This window comes from Suncus etruscus, chromosome 14 (assembly GCF_024139225.1).
Source record: "Suncus etruscus isolate mSunEtr1 chromosome 14, mSunEtr1.pri.cur, whole genome shotgun sequence".
NCBI classification, from domain to species: Eukaryota; Metazoa; Chordata; class Mammalia; order Eulipotyphla; family Soricidae; genus Suncus; species Suncus etruscus.
In genome coordinates this window covers 80314308-80335527 of record NC_064861.1, presented here as the reverse complement: position 1 = coordinate 80335527, position 21220 = coordinate 80314308, and the positions used below count along the sequence as shown (strand labels likewise).

Below are 21220 nucleotides of genomic sequence, written 5' to 3'. Positions count from 1 at the left end.
TCTTATTAAAAACCTGGGATCTGGGGGCCGGAGAGATAGCATGGAGGTAAGGCGTTTGCCTTTCATGCAGGAGGTCATCGGTTTGAATCCCGGCGCCCCATATGGTCCCCCGTGCCTGCCAGGAGCAATTTCTGAGCCTGGAGCCAGGAATAACCCCTGAGCACTGCCGGGTGTGACCCAAAAACCACACACACACACACACAAAAAACCTGGGATCTGGCAATATCCAGAAGGATATGATAGCTACTCCATTATAGTTGTACAAAGGGGTCACTCTCAGCAATATGCAAGGGGACTACGCATTGAGAGATCAAAGCCATTTTCTTCATGCAAAGCGCAGTCCTTTGCTCTAGCCCCACAACCACCTGCATTTAAAAATTCCAGTGTCGGGCCGGAGAGATAGCATGGAGGTAAGGCGTTTGCCTCTCATGCAGGAGGTCATCGGTTCGAATCCCGGCGTCCCATATATGGTCCTCCCGTGCCTGCCAGGAGCAATTTCTGAGCCTGGAGCCAGGAATAACCCCTGAGCACTGCCGGGTGTGACCCAAAAACCACAAAAAAAAAAAAAAAAAAAAAAAAAAAAAATTCCAGTGTCATCTTACTCTTCTCTTGCTTATGCTTTAGTTTTTCTTTGCTTTTTGGGCCACACCCAAAAACAGCAGTGCTCAGTTGTTACACCTTGCTCTGCAGGCAGGCTAATTCCTGGCAGTGCATAGGGGACTATATGGAATGCCAGGGAAAGAACCCAGTTCGTTCCTGTGCAAGGCAAGCGCTCTAACTGCTGTACAATTACTCCCACTCTAATTTCTCTTTTCTTTGGTTTTTGGGTCACCACCAGCAGTGCTCAGGGGTTACTCCTGGCTCTAAGCTCAGAAATTGCTCCTGGCAGGCACGGGGGCCAAATGGGATGCTGGGACTGGAATCAACATCCTACTGCTTGCAAGGCAGATACCCTACCTCCATGCTATCTTTCGGGCCCCCAATTTAATTTTTCTTAAAGAAATCTAGACATTAACGTCTTTGTTTTCATTTTTTTTTTTGTTTTTAGGCCACACCCAGCGGTGCTCAGGGGTTACTCCTGGCTATCTGCTCAGAAATAGCTCTTGGCAGGCACGTGGACCATATGGGAAACCGGGATTCGAACCAACCACCTTAGGTCCTGGATCGGCTGCTTGCAAGGCAAACACCGCTGTGCTATCTCTCTGGCCCCAACATTAACATTTTTTAATGTTTTATTTAACCTGTAGGTTTGTATGAGTGCAGGGATAATCTGAAGTAAGCACATGAAACAAATCCAATGTAATAAACTTTTTAGCAACTTCATTTCCTCCCATTTTCTTTTTTTTTTGTTTTTTTTTGTTTTTTTTTGGTCACATCTGGCAGCACTCAGGGGTTGTTTACTTTACTCCTGGCTGCATGCTCAGAAATCGCTCCTGGCATATGAGATGCCGGGATTCGAACCAATGACCTTCTGCATGAAAGGCAAATGCCTTACCTCCATGCTGTCTGGCCCCCATTTTCTATCTTTTTTTTGGGGGGGGTTATACCTGGCGGGGCTGAGGGGTTACTCCTGGCAGGCCCAGGGAACCATATGGGATGCCGGAATTCAAACCAACTCTGTTTGAATCAGCTGTATGCAAGGCAAACGCCCTGCCACTGTGCTCTCTCTCTCTGACCCTCCATTTTCTATCTTTTAAAACAGCAGAGCATATGAAAAGTAAATTCCTTTGTGGAACATGCTCTCATTAAAATTATAGACTATTGGCAGGATTTATGAATCTAGGAAACAGAGTAGTAGTGGGGAAGGTGCTTGTCTTGTGGGCAGCTGGTGTGGGTTCATTCCCTAGCATTATTTAGTCCTCAGGACTACTAAGAGTGACCTCTGAGCAGAAAGCCAGGAGTGAAATCCTGAGCTGGGTATGGCCCAAAAGCAAACATAAAACCTTAAAAAAGCTCAAATCTAACTCAGAAATTGCTCCTGGCAGGCCCGGGGGACTATATGGGATGCAGGGATTTGAACCAGCAAACACCCTACCGCTATGCTATCTCTCTGGCCCCAGAAGTAAACATTTTTGGTTTTTTATTAGTGCTGTGGATTAAACTCAAAACTTTGTGTATGTGGGGCCGGGCGGTGGCGCTAAAGGTAAGGTGCCTGCCTTGCCTGCGCTAACCTTGGACGGACCGCGGTTCGATCCCCCGGTGTCCCATATGGTCCCCCAAGCCAGGAGCAACTTCTGAGCACATAGCCAGGAGTAACCCCTGAGCGTTACTGGGTGTGGCCCAAAAACCAAAAAAAAAAAAAAAACAAAAAAAAACTTTGTGTATGTAATATTTTATATCCCTAGCCTAAGAAATATTTAAAACTAAGTAAACAAGCTTTTTTTAACACATGGGGAAAATAAAATATAGAAATAAAAGGATTAAAATAATCTCACCTCTGTTATCTAAAGCATTCATAACCAATATAAACTGTCGGAAAAATTCCACATTATAGTCAGGGCTACAAAACAAAACAAATACAAAAGTCACAACAGAAACTTGACTTGTAAATGTTCTTCAATGTATAATAGAGGACCCTAAAAAGCATACTTAAGTAAAAAACAAAAAAAAAAAGCCTAAAAATTAAGAATTACTAACATAAGGAATGTTATCATAAACATAGCTTTGACTTTTCCCAACCACATGCAACTTTTTTTTTTTGAGAGAAAGGGAAGGAGAGAGAGAGGAGGAGGAGAGGGACAGGGAGGGAGAAAGAGGGAGAGAGAGAGAGAAAGGAATGACAGGGAGAGGAAGAGAGGGAGAAGGGGAGAGAGGGACGGAGGGAGAAAGAGAGAGGAAGAGAAGGATAGGGAGGGGGAGAGGGAGGGGGAGAGAGAGGGAGAGAAAGAGGGAGAGGAAGAGAGGGAAAAGAGAGAGAGGAAGGAGAAAGGGAGGTAGGGAGAGGGAGTTTTTCCAGACCCACATGCAACTTTTAAGTTATTTCCTAGGGCTGCTACAGTCCATTTTGGCCAGTTATAGCTGCTTAAGAGTAGGACTTCAAACTGGCAGAGATGGCATAACTTGACTAATCCCCACCAGGCCCGCAATGGGCAACAAGTGCTGGGAACATACAAAGCATACATTCCCAGGATCTGCCTGGCCTCTGACTCCACCTCACATGGTTAGGAATAGGCAGAGTTCAGTCCCCTAGAGTGCCTACTTTTAGAAGCACTGGGAAAGCAACACAACAGGGAGGTTACGGGACTTGGGGGGTGGAGGGGGAGATAAGGCTAAGGACTGGCCTGTACAGCAAATATCCAGAAAAGAAAAAAGCTAAGAGATCAAAATTTCCTGAGAAAGTAAACGATGCTCTCATTCCTGTCCTCAAACAACTTCCTTTTTAGAATCATTTGCTTGTAAGTAAGCAACAACTATTAATTTACAGGGCAGGGGCAATAGCACAACAGGAAGGACCCTTGCCTTGCACATGGCTAGCCTGGGTTTTGAGCCTCAGCATCACAGCAGTGATTCCTAAATGCAAAGCCAAGAGTAACCTCTCAGCATAACTGACTTTTGCCCAACCTCCTCCCCAAAGTAATTTTAAGGTTAGTGGCTGGAGAGTACAGTGGGTAAAGTGTTTGCTTTGCACACTGATCTGGGTTTGATCCCAGTACCCCATATGGTGGCCCAAGCACTGCTAAAGTGATTCCTGAGTACAAGGTGGGCCCCAAATCCTAGAAAAAGTAATTTAGGTCCAAAGTGCATGTCATCTATTTTTTTAAAAAAACTAACAGAAAAGAAACATGGGGCTCACACACATAAGTCAAATGCACTATCACTGAGCCTCATTATAGGCCCCACAACTCCAAAATGTTGTCATTACTAAGAGCAGAACATATTTATGTACGGTCCCAGTGCAATTTCCCAGTGTTGTATTACATAGGTCTGTAATGTGAACTATTCTGGGAAGGAGATATTTAGCTTAATATAGCTGAAACCAATCGGAAGTCAAGGGCACTTAGGAAGAGTATGGATTTTTACATGAGAATTTTTCATAGTTCATAGTACTTAAAATCAAACTCAGGGGCCGGGCGGTGGCGCAAGAGGTAAGGTGCCTGCCTTGCCTGCGCTAGCCTTGGACGGACCGCGGTTCGATCCCCCGGTGTCCCATATGGTCCCCCAAGCCAGGAGCAACTTCTGAGCGCATAGCCAGGAGTAACCCCTGAGCGTCAATGGGTGTGGCCCAAAAACCAAAAAAAAAAAAAAAAAAAAAAAAAAAAAAATCAAACTCAGGCTCTCAGACATGCAAAGCACAAGCTCTACTACTGATCCAGATCCCTGGTCCTAGATTATAGGGGCCAAAAAGATAGCACAGTGGGTAGGCGTTTGCCTTGCATGCAATTAATCCAGGTTCAATCCCCAGCATCCCACATGGTCCCCAAGCTCCACCAGGAATGACCTGAGTCAGTCAGGAGTAACCCAAGCACCATCAGGTGTGGCCCAAAAACAAAAACAAAACAAAAACCCTGAGTATCATAAGGTCTGCGCCTCCTCTGGCTCCCCCACCCAACTTAGAGGGGTAAAATACAGGGTCTATGGTACTTCCCTTGCATGCAACCTACCCACTCTGGTCGGACCCCAAGCACAGAGTTAGGAACAGTCTCCAAGACCACTGGGCATGGCCCACCCTTCCACCCCCAATTTTCATGAGCATAATTTTGCGAAAGAATAATAATTTCATACTTCATGATGCTGTCATGGTAAGCTACGATATTAGCTTTCGGGTAAAACTGAAGTACACTTTCTTTGGCAACCTAGAAGGACAAACAACACTAAATTACTATTATTGTTCCTCTGTATTTGGCACCTATTTATGTAAGGTAAAGCAGACAGCACTGTTGCTTCACCTTACACTTTAGAAACTAAAACCAAAATAAAATTTTTAATGTATTAAGCTTTAAGCAAGTTAATAAAATATTCTTGAACAATGAACTTGGTAAACATCACCAAGAATTGCCAAGTCCCATTCCTTTAACAAATACTTACACGACCATACCAAGATTTGGATGAGGCACTGGGTGAATAAGTGATATTAATCAGATAACTAGATCAGTCTTTTCCACAGTGGGCAATATCCCCAGGGGAACTGGAACAATTCTGGGGTTGTTCTCAGCTGCAGATATAACAGGAGGTTGCTTTCCTGCACACTTAAAAGATTAAATGCAGAGGGGGCCGGAGAGATAGCATGAAGGTAAGGTGTTTGCCTTGCATGCAGAAGGTCGGTGGTTCGAATTCCAGCACCCCATATGGTCCCCCAAGCATACCAGGAGCGATTCCTGAGCGTAGAGCCAGGAGTAACTCGAGCGCTGCCAGGTGTGACCCAAAAACCAAAAACCAAAAAAAAAAAAAAAGATTAAATGCAGAGACAGTAAAGGGTTAAGAAGTTTGTCTTGCAAATGAAATAACCTGTTAGACCCTGCCAGCACCACCAGGAGACTCCAGAGCAGCACCAAATGTGACTCAATGTCCCCCAAAGTAGATTTTAGGGAAATGGGACAAAGAAATGAGTAATTAATTTTCTAAGAAGGGAGCAAAAGCTCAATTAAATTTAGAAATCTCTGGGCCGGAGAGATAGCATGGAGGTAAGGCGTTTGCCTTTCATGCAGAAGGACAGTGGTTCGAATCCCGGATTCCCGTATGGTCCCTGAGCCTGCCAGGAGCAATCTCTGAGCGTGGAGTCAGGAGTAACCCCTGAGCACTGCCAGGTGTGACGCAAAAAAACAAGAAAAAAAAAATTTAGAAATCTCAGAGCCAGAAAGATAGCCCAGCAGTAGGGCGTTTGCCTTGCATGCCGACCTGGGAAGGACCACCATTCGATTTCAGGCATCCCATATGATCCCGAACCTGGCAGAAGCAATTTCTGAGAACAGAGCCAGGAGTAACCCTGAGCACAGGCAGGTGTGACCCCCCCCCCAAAAAAACAAACAAAAAAATAGAAATTTCTGATTTAGGGGCTGGAGCTATAGCACAACAGTAGGGCATTTACATTTACATTTGCATGGGGCCGACTCTGGATGGACCTGGATTCAATCCTAGGCATCCCATATGGTCTCCCGAGCCTGCCAGGAGCAATCCAAGCTCTGCTGGCCAAAAAAACAAACAAATAAAAAAAGAAATAGCTGATCTAAAGCTATCTCCCTTAAATGGTTTCTATCTGCATTCCTTTCCAACCCACAAATTTTTATGTGACATGGGTATATATGAAATAGGTATAAATCTTTTGTTTGTTTTTGGGTCACACGCAGCAGTGCTCAGGGGTTACTCCTGGCTCTACGCTCAGAAATCGCTCCTTGCAGGCTCGAGGGACCATATGGGATGCCGGGATTCGAACCACCGTCCTTCTGCATGCAAGGCAAACGCCCCATCTCCATGCTATCTCTCTGGTTCTAACATTAAAAATATTTTAAGGGGGGGCCGGAGAGATAGCACAGCGGCATTTGCCTTGCAAGCAGCCGATCCAGGACCAAAGGTGGTTGGTTCGAATCCCGGTGTCCCATATGGTCTCCCGTGCCTGCCAGGAGCTATTTCTGAGCAGACAGCCAGGAGTAACCCCTGAGCACCGCCGGGTATGGCCCAAAAACAAACAAAAAAAAATATATTTTAAGGGGCCAGACCGGTGATGCAAGTGGTAGGACATTTGCCTTGCATGTGGCTAACCTAGGGCTGATCATGGTTCAATCCCCCGCATCCCATCTGGTCCCCCAAGCCAGGAGCAATTTCTGAGCGTATAACCAGAAGTAACCCCTGAGCTTTACCAGGTGTGGCCCAAAAAAGCAAAAAAATTAAATAAAAATAAAAATATTTTGAGATTTCTCATGACAATACATGTTTTTTTTGGTTTTGTTTTTTTGGTTTTTGGGCCACACCTGGCGTTGCTCAGGGGTTATTCCTGGCTGTCTGCTCAGAAACAGCTCCTGGCAGGCACGGGGGACCATATGGGACACTAGGATTCGAACCAACCACCTTTGGCCCTGGATCGGCTGCTTGCAAGGCAAACACCGCCGCTGTGCTATCTCTCCAGGCCCGACAATACATTGTTATGAGACACTTTATAAGTGGTCTCTACCTAAGTAAAGAAGTTAAAAACTGAGGTCGGATAGATAGCATGGAGGTAAGGCAAACGTTTGCATAAATAAAATGATTCCCAGCAATGCATCCATGGTCCTGAGCACTGCAGGTGTGTCCCCCAAAAGTCCCCGTTCATTATAAAAAGCATTTCCAGCAAATAAAAGTCAATAATGGAAAAGTTTCAAGGAGCAAAGAGTAGAAGTTTGCCAAAGGGCCAAGAAGAACATTCCATCAATTCAATAGGGAAATTTTAAGGAGCTAAAGAAAGGCACTAGACCCTCAGGGGATAGTGAGTTCTAAAGGAAATAAAATAGACTGAATTCTTATGTCCCAGATATAGAAACAGCCACCGCTTTGAGAATGCAGGAGCACAGGGTTCGTCCTAAGAAAATACAGAGAATTGAAAATACTAAGGAACACCATTTAATGATTTGGGTTGAGTACTTTTCAGACCAAAAAAAGGGAGTCAACATGTCTATAGTCCTTTACTCAAGACCTATTTTTATTCTTCACAATTCCTTTGCTAAAAAGAGACGGCTCCACCCCATACTCCCTCCTACTTTAGAATGAGATCATCTGATGCCATAAATAGAAGATTCATCAAAGGAAAAATATAAATGAATTAATAAAAAATGGTATGAGAAAGTTACCTGAGCCTTTGATCTTCCAACATGTTTCTTTTGAAACAAAAACTGTCTGTTCAGGTTGCTGACGTCAATAGTATCCAAATCAATCTATAAATGCATAAAGCCCAGATAAATTACAATTCTTTCTGGCACATGTAACAGCTCTATCCTCTGTATTCAAACCCAAAATTTTTTAATATTTTCTTCGCTTGAAGAAGAAAACTTTTCAGAGGCCAGAGCAATAGCACAACGGGTAGGGCATTTGCCTTGCACACAGTCAAACTGCGATTATTCCCCAGCATCCTATATGGTACCCCGAGTCTGCCAGAAGTAAACCCTGAGCACTGGCAGGTGTGGCCCAAAATCAAAACAAAACAAGGGGCCAGAGTGGTGGCGCTAGGCATAAGTTGTCTGCCTTGCCTAGGCTAACCTAGGAGGTATCACGGTTCGATATCCCAGCATCCAGCCCCACTTAAGGAATCTTTAATATTTAACTCAACAATACTGTCTAAAAATTTTTTTTGTTGGGGCCGGCAAGGTGGGGCTAGACGTAAGGTGTCTGCCTTGCAAGCGTTAGCCAAGGAAGAAAAGCGGTTTGATCCCCCCCCCCCCATCCCATATGGTCCTCCCAAGCCAGGGGCAATTTCTGAGTGCTTAGCCAGGAACAACCCCTGAGCATCAAACGGGTGTGGCCCGGAAAAAAAAATAAAAAAAAAAAAAAATAAGAAAACATTTTTGTTGTTGGGTTTTGGGTCACAACCAGCATTGCTGAGGGGCTACTCCTGGCTCTATGCTCAGAAATTGCCCCCGGCAGGCTCGGGGGACCACGTGTCATGCCAGAATTCGAACCACACTCTGCCACTGTACTATCACTCCAGCCCCGTCTAAAATATTTTTGAGGGAATAAAACCTGAGGTTTTAAGCCTCCTGGTATGGACCATGCTTGTGCTGCTTTGGATCACGTACAGTGCTGAGTCAACTTGGCTATGTGCAAGGCAAGTGCCTCAGTCTCTGTGCTAGCTCTCAGTCCTTAAGACTCTTGTTTAGGTTTTGTTTTTTTTTTTAGATAATTAGCAGTTTGGGCATGAATGTTTTGAAAAGTATTTTTTGGGGGGGGGGCCACACCAGATGACGCTCAGGGGTTCCTCCTGGCTATGTGCTCAGAAATCACTCCGTGGTCCTTCCTTGGCTAGCTTGCAAGGCAGACACCTTACCTCTAGCGCCACCTCGCCGGCCCCGACAAAAAAATTTTTAGACAATATTGTTGACTCAAATATTAAAGATTCCTTAAGTGGAGCTAGAGCGGTGGCTCAAGCAGTAGGGTGTTTGCTTTGCACTCGGCTAACATAGCATGGACAACGGTTTGATCTCCCAGCGTCCCATATGGTCCCAAAAGCCAGGAGTGATTTATGAGCACAGAGCCAGGAGTAAGCCTTGTAATCCTTGAGCATCACCGTGTGTGGCCCAAAAACAAAAAAAAACAAAAAAGGAAAAAGAAAAAATAAAATCCTTAAGTAGTGGCTAGAATGATTGCACAGAGATAGGGCATTTGCCTTGCATGCGACCGACCAGGGATGGCCCCGGGTTTGATTTTCACCATCCCATATGGTCCCCGGAGCCTGCCAAGAGTGACTTTTGAGGGCAAGAGAGATAACATGGAGGTAGGGCGTTTGCCTTGCATGCAGAAGGCCTGTGGTTCGAATCCCGGCATCCCATAAGGTCCCCCGAGCTTGCCAGGAGTGATTTCTAGCATAAAGCCAGTGAAGGCTAAGCGCTACTGGGTATGACCCAAAAACCCAAAAAAAAAAAAGAAGTGACTTCTGTGTGCAGAGCCAGGAGTAACCTCTCAGCACTGCCAGGTGTGGCCCAAAAACCAAAAAGAAAAAAATAAAAATTCCTTAAGTAGCATAAATGATGCATATTTACTGAAAACTTCTTATAGAATTTTCAATCTAATTATTTTAAAAATTAAATATATACTCAACTGTGCCTACTCTTTCAGACAGATTGAATCTGTGTTGCTCTTTTCAAATGTAAGGTCTTGGGGCCGGGCGGTGGCGCTAGAGGTAAGGTGCCTGCCTTGCCTGCGCTAGCCTTGGACTGACCGTGGTTAGATCCCCTGGCGTCCCATATGGTCCCCCAAGCCAGGAGCAACTTCTGAGCGCATAGCCAGGAGTAACCCCTGAGCATTACCGGGTGTGACCCAAAAAAACAAACAAACAAAATCAAATGTAAGGTCTTCAGGTCAGTAGCACTGCAGGTAGGCCTTTAACCTTGCATGTGGCCGACCCACCACCATCCCATGTGGTCCTAGAGCCTGCCAAGAGCTATTTTCTGCACAGAGCCAGGAGTAAAGACCCTGAGTAACACCAGTCAGGTGTAGCTGAAAACCAAAAAAAAATAAAGTCTTCAGGCCTAATCTAGAACAGTACAGTGAGTGAACTTGGAGATGCTGTGTTCAATGCTAGGCATCCTATAAGGTTCCCAGAGTAATTCTTGAGTGCAGTTAGGAATAAGCCCTGAGCAATGCCAAGTGTGACCCAAAAATAAATAAAAATTAAAAAAGGTCTTCTGGGGCTGGAGAGATAGCATGGAGGTAAGGCGTTTGCCTTTCATGCAAGAGGTCATCGGTTCGAATCCCAGCGTCCCATATGGTCCCCCGTGCCTGCCAGGAGCAATTTCTGAGCATGGAGCCAGGAGTAACCCTGAGCACTGCCGGGTGTGACCCAAAAACCACAAAAAAAAAAAAAAAAAAAAAAAAAAGTCTTCATATAATTTTCTATTATGTAAGGGCTGTGAAGAGAAACTGCTACATAATTATAAGCTTTGTTGTCTAAATGCTTCTTAAAAGTAAATATAAGGGGGCTGGAGAAATAGCATGGAGGTAAGGCGTTTGCCTTTCATGCAGGTCATCGGTTCGAATCCCTACGTCCCATATGGTCCCCTGTGCCTGCCAGGAGCAATTTCTGAGCATGGAGCCAGGAGTATCCCTGAGCACTGCCAGGTGTGACCCAAAAACCACACACACACACACACACACACACACACACACACACACACTCACACTCACACAAATAAATATAAGCATCCCATATGGTCCCTCGAGTCTGCCAGGAGCAATTGATTTCTGCGTGCAGAGCCAGGAGTAATCCAAGTATGGCCCCCAAAAAAACAAGACAAAAAGTGATAAAAGCCATGTCCAATCCATTTCAATAGTCCTATGAAGAGTAATAAAAGGTTCTAATTGTGAAACATCCAAACATCCTGTTGGGTTATAATTACTGAATCCCTTTTATTTGCATTTACGAAATGTACTGCAAATTCACAGCTTGGTTTTACCAAAATCGTTTTTTTGGGGGATTGTTTTTTGGGTTATTTGCGGGGGTGAGGGGTTGGATTACACACCAGATGCTCTGGAATCACTCCTGGAAAGGTCTGGGAACCATATGGGATGCATATGGGATTGAAGCCGGGTAGGCAATGTACAATAACTAACGGCTGCAACTCTCTCTCCAGACACACACACTCACACAAAAAGATGGGTCTTTTAAACAATCTGAATAGTTCTGAGCTAAACTCACACTAATATCTGAATTGTGATGGGAAGGCCTACCCTTCCCAAAAAACCCCAAGAGTCAAGGCTCTCTCTCCCTCAACTTCTAACTTCCTCACACATTTCCACTAAACCAAGCTGCCTTAAAAACTCACACCCAAATTCCAGATTACCTGCGATTCCTAATTTAAAATAAAAATAAATATATTTAAATCAATCCATCACAGCCACTTCCCACCATTGTGCACCAAGGGAAAATCAAAACCCAGCTAAGTTCCAATGCAAAAAAACGACGGTTCCAATGACTATCACGTCGCTCTGTAACCGGCACTCCAGCTGATAACCGCTCCCCCGAGCAGTGTTGGGGGCCTCCGAAGTGACTGAACCCCCAAGCTTCAAGCTCCCGGTTTCTGGGTTCGAATTAAAAAAGAAAAAGTGGAGCCAAAGGGCCGGAGCAGGGGCTTGCAAGGGGCAAGGCGTCTGTCTGCCTTAAGACGCGCGCTCGCCTGGGCTCCATCCCAGGGCGTGCCATAGGGGTCCCCCAAACCAGAAGCAATGATTTCTGAATGCATATCCCCAAAGCGTCACGGGGTGTGCCCCAAAAACCAAACCCCTCCCAAAAAAAGTGGAGCCAAACAGGCCTGGCTGCTTGCAACGCTGCAATGGGGGGGATCGAGTGCACCCCAAGAAAGTCTCCTGTGCTTTATACCGCCCTCCCCCACTGATCCAGATGTTATTCGAGATCTGGCTCCTTAGGGGGGTCCCCACCACACCCACACCCCCACCGGGGGCCCCCCAAAAGAAGCCAAAGCCGGAAGACCCGGGCTGGCGGCCTGGGAAGCGTGCGGGAAGGCCCCGCGGCGAGGAGGCCCGGAGGGTTTCGTCCCCGAGACTTCCGGGGTGCTCTCTCTCCCCGCGCCCCCGGCACCCCGGCCCGCCGCCATTCAGCCCGCGCGCGCCCGCCCCCGCCCCCGCCCCGCCGGGCCTCGCCCTCACCAGGTCGATGTGGGAGAAGCCGGTGAGGACGAGGTTCTTGAGCAGCTCGCAGCCGATGCCGCCCGCGCCCACCACCAGCACCCGGCCTCCGGCCACGGCCTCCGCCAGCTCCCGGGGCAGCCCCCGCGACAGCGCCATGGCCACGAGTCGAGCCGCGGCGGCGGAGGCGGGAGAACTGCGCGCGCGACCGGAAGCGGTGGGGGAGGGGAGGGGAAGGGAAGGGAAGGGCGGCGCGGCTTCCGGTCCTGCGCGCGGCGCCGAGTGGGCGGGGCCACGGGCCCAGGAGGGCGGGGCTCCTGGAGCGAGGATGGTGCTTCCGGTACCTCCGCGCGCATCCTCGCGCCCTTTTTAGAAGGAGGCCTTAGGGGGAGAAGAGGGGAGGGGCTGGAGAGGGGAGGAGCGGGGCTATAGCACTGTGGGAGGGCGTTGGCCTGGCAACCAGGGAGGGACGCCGGTTCGATTCCCCCGGCAGCCCTTAGGGCTCCAACCCCAACCCCCATCCCCGAGTCTGCCAGAAGTGATTTCTGAGCACAGAGCCTGGAGGAACCCCCTGAGATCTGCCGAAAGTGGCCCCCAGAACAAAAACAAACAAACAAACGAATGAATGAATGAATGAATAAGGAAAGATAGCATGGAGGTAGAGCGCTTGCCTTGCATGCAGAAGGTCATTGGTTCAATTCCCACCATCCCATATGGTCCCCCGAGCCTGCCAGGAGCCATTTCTGAGCATAGAGCCAGGCGTAGCCCCTGAGTGCTGGCAGGTGTCACCCAAAAACAAACAAACAAACAAACAAACAAACAAACAAAAATAATAATAAATATATAAATAATAGAAGCCTGGCCTTTCAATTTCATCTGAGAATGCCTTGCAAGTTAAGTTGGAAATCAGATGGCCCTCCTGCGCTGGGCTTGTCCTAATTCAGAACAAAACAAGTTATTATCTAGGGAGCCTGATAGTAAGGCAAATGCAATTTTAAAAAAAGGCAGAAAATTTCGAATCCCGGTGTCCCATATGGTCCCCCGTGCCTGCCAGGAGCTATTTCTGAGCAGACAGTCAGGAGTAACCCCTGAGCACCGCCGGGTGTGGCCCAAAAACCAAAAAAAAAAAAAAAAGGCAGAAAATAAAAAGATAATTTTTTTGTTTGGGGGTGGCTAAAAGATAAATACAGTGAGCAGACACATCAAAAAATATGGACAGCAATAACATGCATGTTAAAGCCCGACAGGAGCTGGAGTGATAGCACAGCTGGTAGGGCATTTGCCTTGCTCTTGGCCTACATGGATTCTATCCCTGGCATCCTATATGGTACACTGAGCCTGCTAGGAGTGATTCCTGCGTGTAGAGCCAGATGTAACCCCTGATTGCCACCAAGTGTGGCCTCAAAACAAAAACCGAACAAAAACCAAAAGGGCAAAAGAAAAAAATACAGCAGATAAGGCACTTGCCTTTGGCAGCATGTATGGTACCTCAACTTCACTAGGGATGATTCCTGAGCATCCCCAGGTGTGGCCCAAAAGAAAAATAATTAATTTTGTAACTAAATCCAACAAACCCAATCAAAAACACTTTTGTATATTAGTTATCCCTCTTTATTTATTTATTTTATTTTTGGTTTTTTTAGTTTTTTGTGGGGCCACACCCAGCAAGCGCTCAGGGTTTACTCAGGCTCTGTGCTGAGAAATCACTCCTGGCAAGCTCCAGGTCAATATGGGATGCCGGGGACTGAACTTGGGTCAGCCACATGCAAGGCAAACACTCTACCTGCTGTTCTATTCATCCAGCTCTTTAAACTAGCAAAAATAAAATTTATTAACATTGTTGTAAAGCACTCACTCCTATACACTGAAGTTAAGCATTCTAATGTTTTTTCTATGGGATATTTTGTTAATATTATTTAAAAATCCCAAAGCAGGACAAAAGAAATAGTACAATAAGTAAAGCACTCACAGACTTGGGGGAACAGAGCATTGATGCAACGGTAGGGCGTTTGCCTTGCACGCAGCTGACCCAGGATGGACCAAGGTTCGATCCCCTGGCGTCCCAGATGATCCCCCAAGCCAGGAGCGTTTCTGAATGCATAGCCAGGTATGACCCCTGATTTTCACCAGGTGTGGCCACCCTCCCCCCCAAAAAAGCCACTCAGACTTGGGTTAAATTTCCAGCACCACATATAGTCTCCTGAGTACAGATCTGAAAGTAATTACTGATGCCAGAAAAGGCCTGGCCCCAAAACAAAACAAAACACAGCAAATCTAAAGGGAGCCAGAGAAATAATTCAGTGGGTTAGAGCACATTCTTTTTTTTTTTTTTTTTGGTTTTTGGTTTTTGGGCCACACCCGGCGGTGCTCAGAGGTTTCTCCTGGCTGTCTGCTCAGAAATAGCTCCTGGCAGGCACGGGGGACCATATGGGACACTGGGATTTGAACCAACCACCTTTGGTCCTGGATCGCTTGCAAGGCAAACGCCGCTGTGCTATCTCTCCGGGCCCTAGAACACATTCTTGATATGCAGGGGGACAAGATTTCAATCCCAGAATTGCTTAGTCCTTTGAGTACCAGCAGTTATTCTGGAACAAGCAATGTAACCCCCTGAGCAGCTCAGGGTATGACAAAAGAAAGAGGTTTAGAAAAGACTCAATTAGGGGCCGGAGAGATAGCATGGAGGTAAAGCGTTTGCCTTTCATGCAGGAGGTCATCGGTTCGAATCCCGGCGTCCCATATGGTCCCCCGTGCCTGCCAGGAGCAATTTCTGAGCCTGGAGCCAGGAATAACCCCTGAGCACTGCCGGGTGTGACCCAAAAATCACAAAAAAAAAAAAAAAAAAAAAAGAAAAGACTCAATTACATGTGAGTGAGTGAAATTTCTTAATATTGCAGGCAGGTACAGGGGGGTGAGGAGCATGCAATGAGTTTTTCGGAAGTAACAAAATCAGAAATCAGCATGTATATTAAAGAAATATCTCCAACCCAAAAGAAGCCCAAAATTGTGAGAGCCAAAGACCCACTGAGATGTAGAAATGAGATCAAATAACATTCTTCTTATTGTTTGTTTGTTTTGGGGCCACACCCAGTGGCAATCAGGGGTTACTCATGGTTCTGCACTCAGAAATCGCTCCTCGGGGGCCTGGAGAGATAGCACAGCGGCGTTTGCCTTGCAAGCAGCTGATCCAGGACCAAAGGTGGTTGGTTCGAATCCCGGTGTCCCATATGGCCCCCCCCCCCCCCGTGCCTGCCAGGAGCTATTTCTGAGCAGACATCCAGGAGTAACCCCAGAGCATCGCCGGGTGTGGCCCCAAAAGCAAAAAAAAAAAAAAGAAAAAAAGAAAGAAAGAAATCGCTCCTCGCAGGCTTGGGGGACCATATGGGATGTCAGGGATCAAACCCGGGTCTGTACCTGGTCAACCATATGCAAGGCAAACGCCTTACCGCTGTGCTATAGCTCTGGCCCCAACCAGATAACATAATAACTAACATCAACTCAGACTAGACCTCCTCAAGAGACAAGACACTTCAGCAAGGAATAAAAGTAACACAAGAGAAAACCACCAAATATTTCTAACTCTTAGAGAACTGGAGGGTAAGGCACTTGCTAAACCCTGGTTTGACTCCCTCATACCACATATGGTCCCCAGACTTCCAACAGGAATGATCCCTAAGCACAGAGCCAAGGGTAAGCCCTGAGTACCTTCATTGTAACTAGAAATGGGGGTAAAAATAATAATGTGAGCATGACTCCATCAGATCTTTTTTTAGATTTGCAGATGCAATCCAGTGCCTCTGGGGTACCCAGCAACCTGTAATACTCCTTTTCCAAAAATGAGTTTCCCTGTTCTTTCCTTATGAACACTGCTCCCTGGCCTTGTGGACAGACGATGATATGAAGACGCCACCTTGCAGCCTTTGGGCTTGCTGCTATTAAAAGCTTTTCCTCATCCTTTCACACTGTCTGGACAGATTAACCCAACAGCAGTAGTGCCAACACTACAACTGGTCAGTACAACTGCAGCAATAGCAGCAGCAAAGGGAAAAAAAAGGTGGAGGGATAAAAATTAAATTAAGACCTGGGTCAGGGGCTGGTGCCATAGCACAGCGGTAGGGCATTTGCCTTGCACGCAGCCAACGCAGGATGGACCACAGTTTGATTCCCTGCATTCCATATGGTCCCCTGAGCCTGCCAGGAGTTATTTCTGAGTGCAGAGCCAGGAGTAACCCCTGAACACCACTGGGTGTGACCCCAAACCCCTGACCCCCAAAAAAAGACCTGGGTCAGGGGCCAGAGAGACAGTACAGCATGTAAGGCATTTGCCTTGCATGCAGTTAATTTGAGTTTGGTCCAGGCACCTCATATGGAGAGATCCCTGATGTAAGATCCAGGAGTAAGCCCTGACCACCATTGGGTGTGGCCCAAAAAACAAACAAAAACCTGGACCAACTTGCTCTGCAAGCTGTGTTCTTCCTTGCAGACATATCTTGTTTCTTGCTTCTCTCTCTTTCTCTCTCTGTCTCTGCCTCCCTGCCTGCCTTCTTGTCTGTCTGTCTGTCTGTCTCTCTCTCTGTCTCTGTCTCTGCCTGCCTGCTTGTCTGCCTGCCTGCCTCTCTCTCTCTCTCTCTGTCTCTGCCTGCCTGCCTGCCTGCTTGTCTGCCTGCCTCTCTCTCTCTCTCTCTCTCTCTCTCTCTCTCTCTCTCTCTCTCTCTCTCTCTCTCTCTCTCTCTCTCTCTCCCTCCTTCCCTCCCTCTGTTCCTCTGTTCCCTCACTCGGTGATGCTCAGGAATACTTCCTGACTCTGGCTCTGCATCCAAGAATCACCCTTTGCAGTGCTCATGGATCCTTAGGAGGTGCCAGGGATCAAATCTGGACCAGCCACATGCTAAGCAAACACCCTACCTTCTGCTTCACTCCAGTCCCATCTTGCTCATCTCTGTGTTTCTCTGCTTGCCTATTTTCATTCTAGAGAAGCACATGTTTGTCTCTTAAACACATACTTGTCGCCTTCTCTCTCCTCACATCTTTCTAAATAAGTTTCAGTAAAAACAATTCTTGCGGGGCCGGGAAGGTGGCGCTAGAGGGGCCGGGAAGGTGGCGCTAGAGGTAAGGTGTCTGCCTTACAAGTGCTAGCCAAGAAACGGACTGTGGTTCGATCCCCCGGCGTCCCATATGGTCCCCCCAAGCCAGGGGTGATTTCTGAGCACATTGCCAGGAGTAACCCCTGAGCGTCAAACGGGTGTGGCCCCAAAAAAAAAAATAAGTTTCAGTAAAAACAATTCTTGCACAGGGCCATAGGGATAGAACAGCGGCAGAGCATTTGCCTTGCACACGGCAAACCCGGGATGGACCCAGGTTCGATCCCCGGTATACCATATCGTCCTCTGAGCCTGCCAGGAGTAATCCCTGAACACTGCTGAGTGTGTCCCCCCCCCAAAAAAAAACCAAAAATATCATTTATTTATTTATTATAGAAGTAGAAGTGGTGACTAGAGGGATAGCATGGGGGTAAGGTGTTTGCTTTGCATGCAGACAACACAGGCTAACACACTCCTTCCCTCCTTCCTATCTCTCCGGCCCACTTCTTTTTTTTTTTTTTTTTTTTTTTTTTGGTTTTTGGGCCACACCCGGCATTGCTCAGGGTTTACTCCTGGCTCTGAGCTCAGAAGTCACTCCTGGCAGGCTCGGGGGACAATATGAGATGCCAGGATTCGAACCCATCCTGTGTTGGGACCAGAGAGATAGCATTTGCCTTGCATGCAGAAGGACAGTGGTTTGAATCCCAGCATCCCATATGGTTCCCCGAGGCTGTCAGGAACGATTTCTGAGCATAGGGCCAGGAGTAACACCCCTGACCACAGCCGGGTGTGACCCAAAAAACAAACAAACAAACAAAAATCATTCTTGGGGCCAGAGCAGTGGCTCAAGTGGTAAGGCATCTGCCTTGCCTGCACTCTCCTAGGACGGACTGCAGTTCAATACCCCGGCATCACATACGGTCTCCCAAGCCAGGAAGGATTATTGAGCACATAGTCAGGAGTAACCCCTAGATTTTGGGCCACACCCGGTGACGCTTAGGGGTTACTCCTGGCTATGCACTCTGGCGTTAAAAAAAAAAAAAAAAACACTGGTATTTATTTGTAATGCCTTTTTTTTCTGTCTTGCGTTGGTTCTGGATTTTTTGGGGGGAGAGAGGCACACACCTGGCAATGCTTAGGGGTTACTCCTGGCTCTATACTCAGGAATTACTCCTTGTGGTGGTTGGATATCAGGAATCAAACCCAGTCACTGCATTTAGCCCTGCTTTTGGATTTGGGTCCATAACCGGCTGTGCTCCAGGTTTACTCTTGGACCTGTGCTCAGGGATTACTCCTGGCAGGGCTCCAGGGACAATTTGCAGTGCCTGCATATGAGCCCCAGTCAGCTACAAGAAAAATGTGTTACCCACTGGACTCGGTCTCTGGCTATAAGAGCAATTCTTTTGCTTCTTTATTTTTTAATTGTGTGGTTTTGGGGCCACAATGGCAGCAGCATTCAGGGGTTGCTCTTGGTTCTGTGTTCAGAAATCTCTCCTGGAAGGCTTGGGGACCATATGGGGTGCCAGGGATTGAATCTGGGCCTGTCCTAGGTTGGCGGAATGTAAGGCAAAGGCCCTATAGTTGTGCTATAGCTCCTCCGCCCCATTTGTTTGTTTTTCGGCTACACCCAGTGATGCTCAGGGATTCCTCCTGGTTCTGCACTCAGAAATCAGTCCTGGCTTGGGGGACCATATAGGACGCCAGGGGATCGAACCGCTGTCCATCCTCGGCTAGAGCAGGCAAGGCAAATGCCTTACCGCTTGTGCTACAGCTCCGGACACTCATTGTTTTGTTGAGTTTTTTTAATTGATTTTGTTTTGGGGCCTCACCTGGTAGTAAGGGTTACTCCTGTCTTTGTGCTCATAAATTACTCCTGGAAGACTTGGGGGACCACTTAGGATGTCAGGGATTGAACCTGTCAATTGCATGCAAGCAAACGCCCTACCCACTGTGCTATTGCTCCAATCTCCACTTTGACTCTGTTTTGTTTTTTGGTCACACATGGCAGTGCTCAGGGCTTCCTCTTGGCTCTGTGCTCACAGATCACTTCTGAAGGGGATGGGGTAGCAAAGGGGTTGAGCCAGCACTCCCATATGCAAAAGTGTGCACTCCAGCCCTTTGAGCTATCTCCCGACCCCTATAGAATTGTTTGTTTCTTTTAGGGGCCACACTTGACAGTGCTCAAGGGTTTTTATTGTTTTTATTTTTTATTTTTTTGAAATCACATCCAGTGGTGCTCAAGAGTTGCTCCTGGCTCTGTGCTCAGAAGTCAATCCTGGGGGCCAGAGTGATAGTGCAGCAGTAGGGCGTTTGCCTTGCACGTGGCTGATCTAGGATGGACTCGATCCTGGTGTCCCATATGGTCCCCTGAGCCAGGAGTGATTTCTGAGCACATAGCTGGGAGTAACCCCTGAGCGTCATTGGATGTGACCTCCCCTCCCAAAAAAAAAAGTCACTCTGGCAGGCTCGAGGGACCATATGGGATGTCAGGATTCCAATGGGGTTCGTTCTGTGTTGGTCACGTATCTTAGTACTGTGCTATCACTCTGGCCCCCTTTTTGTAGTTTTTGGGCCATAGTCAAAACTCAGATCTCATTCCAAATTCTGTGCTCATGAACCACTCAGTACCTAGGCTTGAAGGGCCATATGAGGTTCTGGGCCCTGAACTTAGGTTAGCTGCGTGCAACTCGAGAACCAGATGTACTATATCTCTGGCCTTGGAGGTTAAATTTGTCTCAGCCTTTTTGTTTGTTTTTGGGTCACACCCAGCAGCACTCGGGTTACTCCTGGCTCTGCACTCAGAAATTGCTCCTGGCAGACTGGGCTGGAGGGGGAAACCATGTGGGATGCCAGGATTCAGTGCAAGGCAAACACCCTTCCACTGTGCTATATCTCTCAGGCTCCTTGGCTCAGATTTTATGGTCTCCCCTATTGGAACTCAGGGGGACCTTGTTTGCCTCTTGAAATAAAACATGATGTTGAGTGAAAAACAAAACCAAATACATTGTACATTTTTCACTTATTTTGCCTATAACATCTACCTTCTTTTTTTTTTTTTTTTTTTTTTTTTGGTTTTTGGGCCACACCCTGTGACGCTCAGGGGTTGCTCAGGGGTTACTCCTGGCTATGCGCTCAGAAGTTGCTCCTGGCTTCTTGGGGGACCATATGGGACGCCGGGGGATCGAACCGCGTCCGTCCTAGGCTAGCGCAGGCAAGGCAGGCACCTTACCTCCAGCGCCACCGCCCGGCCCCAACATTTTTTTTGTTTGTTTTTTGTTTGTTTTTGTTTTTTTGGGCCACACCCGGCGGTGCTCAGGGGTTCCTCCTGGCTGTCTGCTCAGAAATAGCTCCTGGCAGGCACGGGGGACCATATGGGACACCGGGATTCGAACCAACCACCTTTGGTCCTGGATCGGCTGCTTGCAAGGCAAACGCCGCTGTGCTATCTCTCCGGGCCCAACATCTACCTTCTTTAAGCAAACAAAGTGCCCCCCACTTGCATCCTCAAAACTACTATTACCTTTGACTTCCTAAACTATTTCAGTACCTCCAAAACATCAACGCCCAAACCCTGGGAAATGTTGATTTTCCATTAAATGTTATAAAAACAAAATTATGTTTAACAATAGGAAGAGGGCTCGAGAGACAGTAAATGGATACTTGCCTTGCCTTGCATGCAGTTCACATGGGTTCATTCCCCAGAACTACATATGGTCCTCCAATTCCCCTCAGAAATAATCCCTAATCTCAGAGCCAGGAATAACCCCTGAACACCACCGGGTGTAATCCAATAATTAAAAAAAAAAATTTTTTTTTTGTTTTTTGGGTCACACCCGGCAGCGCTCTGGGGTTATTCCTGGCTCTATGCTCAGAAATCG

At 47.2% G+C, this 21220-nt stretch overlaps 1 protein-coding gene across 1 annotated transcript in view; it reads right to left on the bottom strand.

Moving 5' to 3' along the window:
- The window catches only part of UBA2 (ubiquitin like modifier activating enzyme 2), a 49228-nt gene extending 36781 nt beyond the window's left edge, over positions 1-12447 (bottom strand). The window contains exons 1-4 of the mRNA XM_049786586.1: positions 12283-12447; positions 7758-7841; positions 4723-4793; positions 2436-2500 (exon numbers count right to left, since the gene is read on the bottom strand). Coding sequence (XP_049642543.1) covers positions 2436-2500; positions 4723-4793; positions 7758-7841; positions 12283-12420 — 358 coding nt within the window. The 5' untranslated portion in view covers positions 12421-12447. The remainder of the gene's footprint in view (positions 1-2435; positions 2501-4722; positions 4794-7757; positions 7842-12282) is intronic.
- Positions 12448-21220: the final 8773 nt, after the last annotated feature.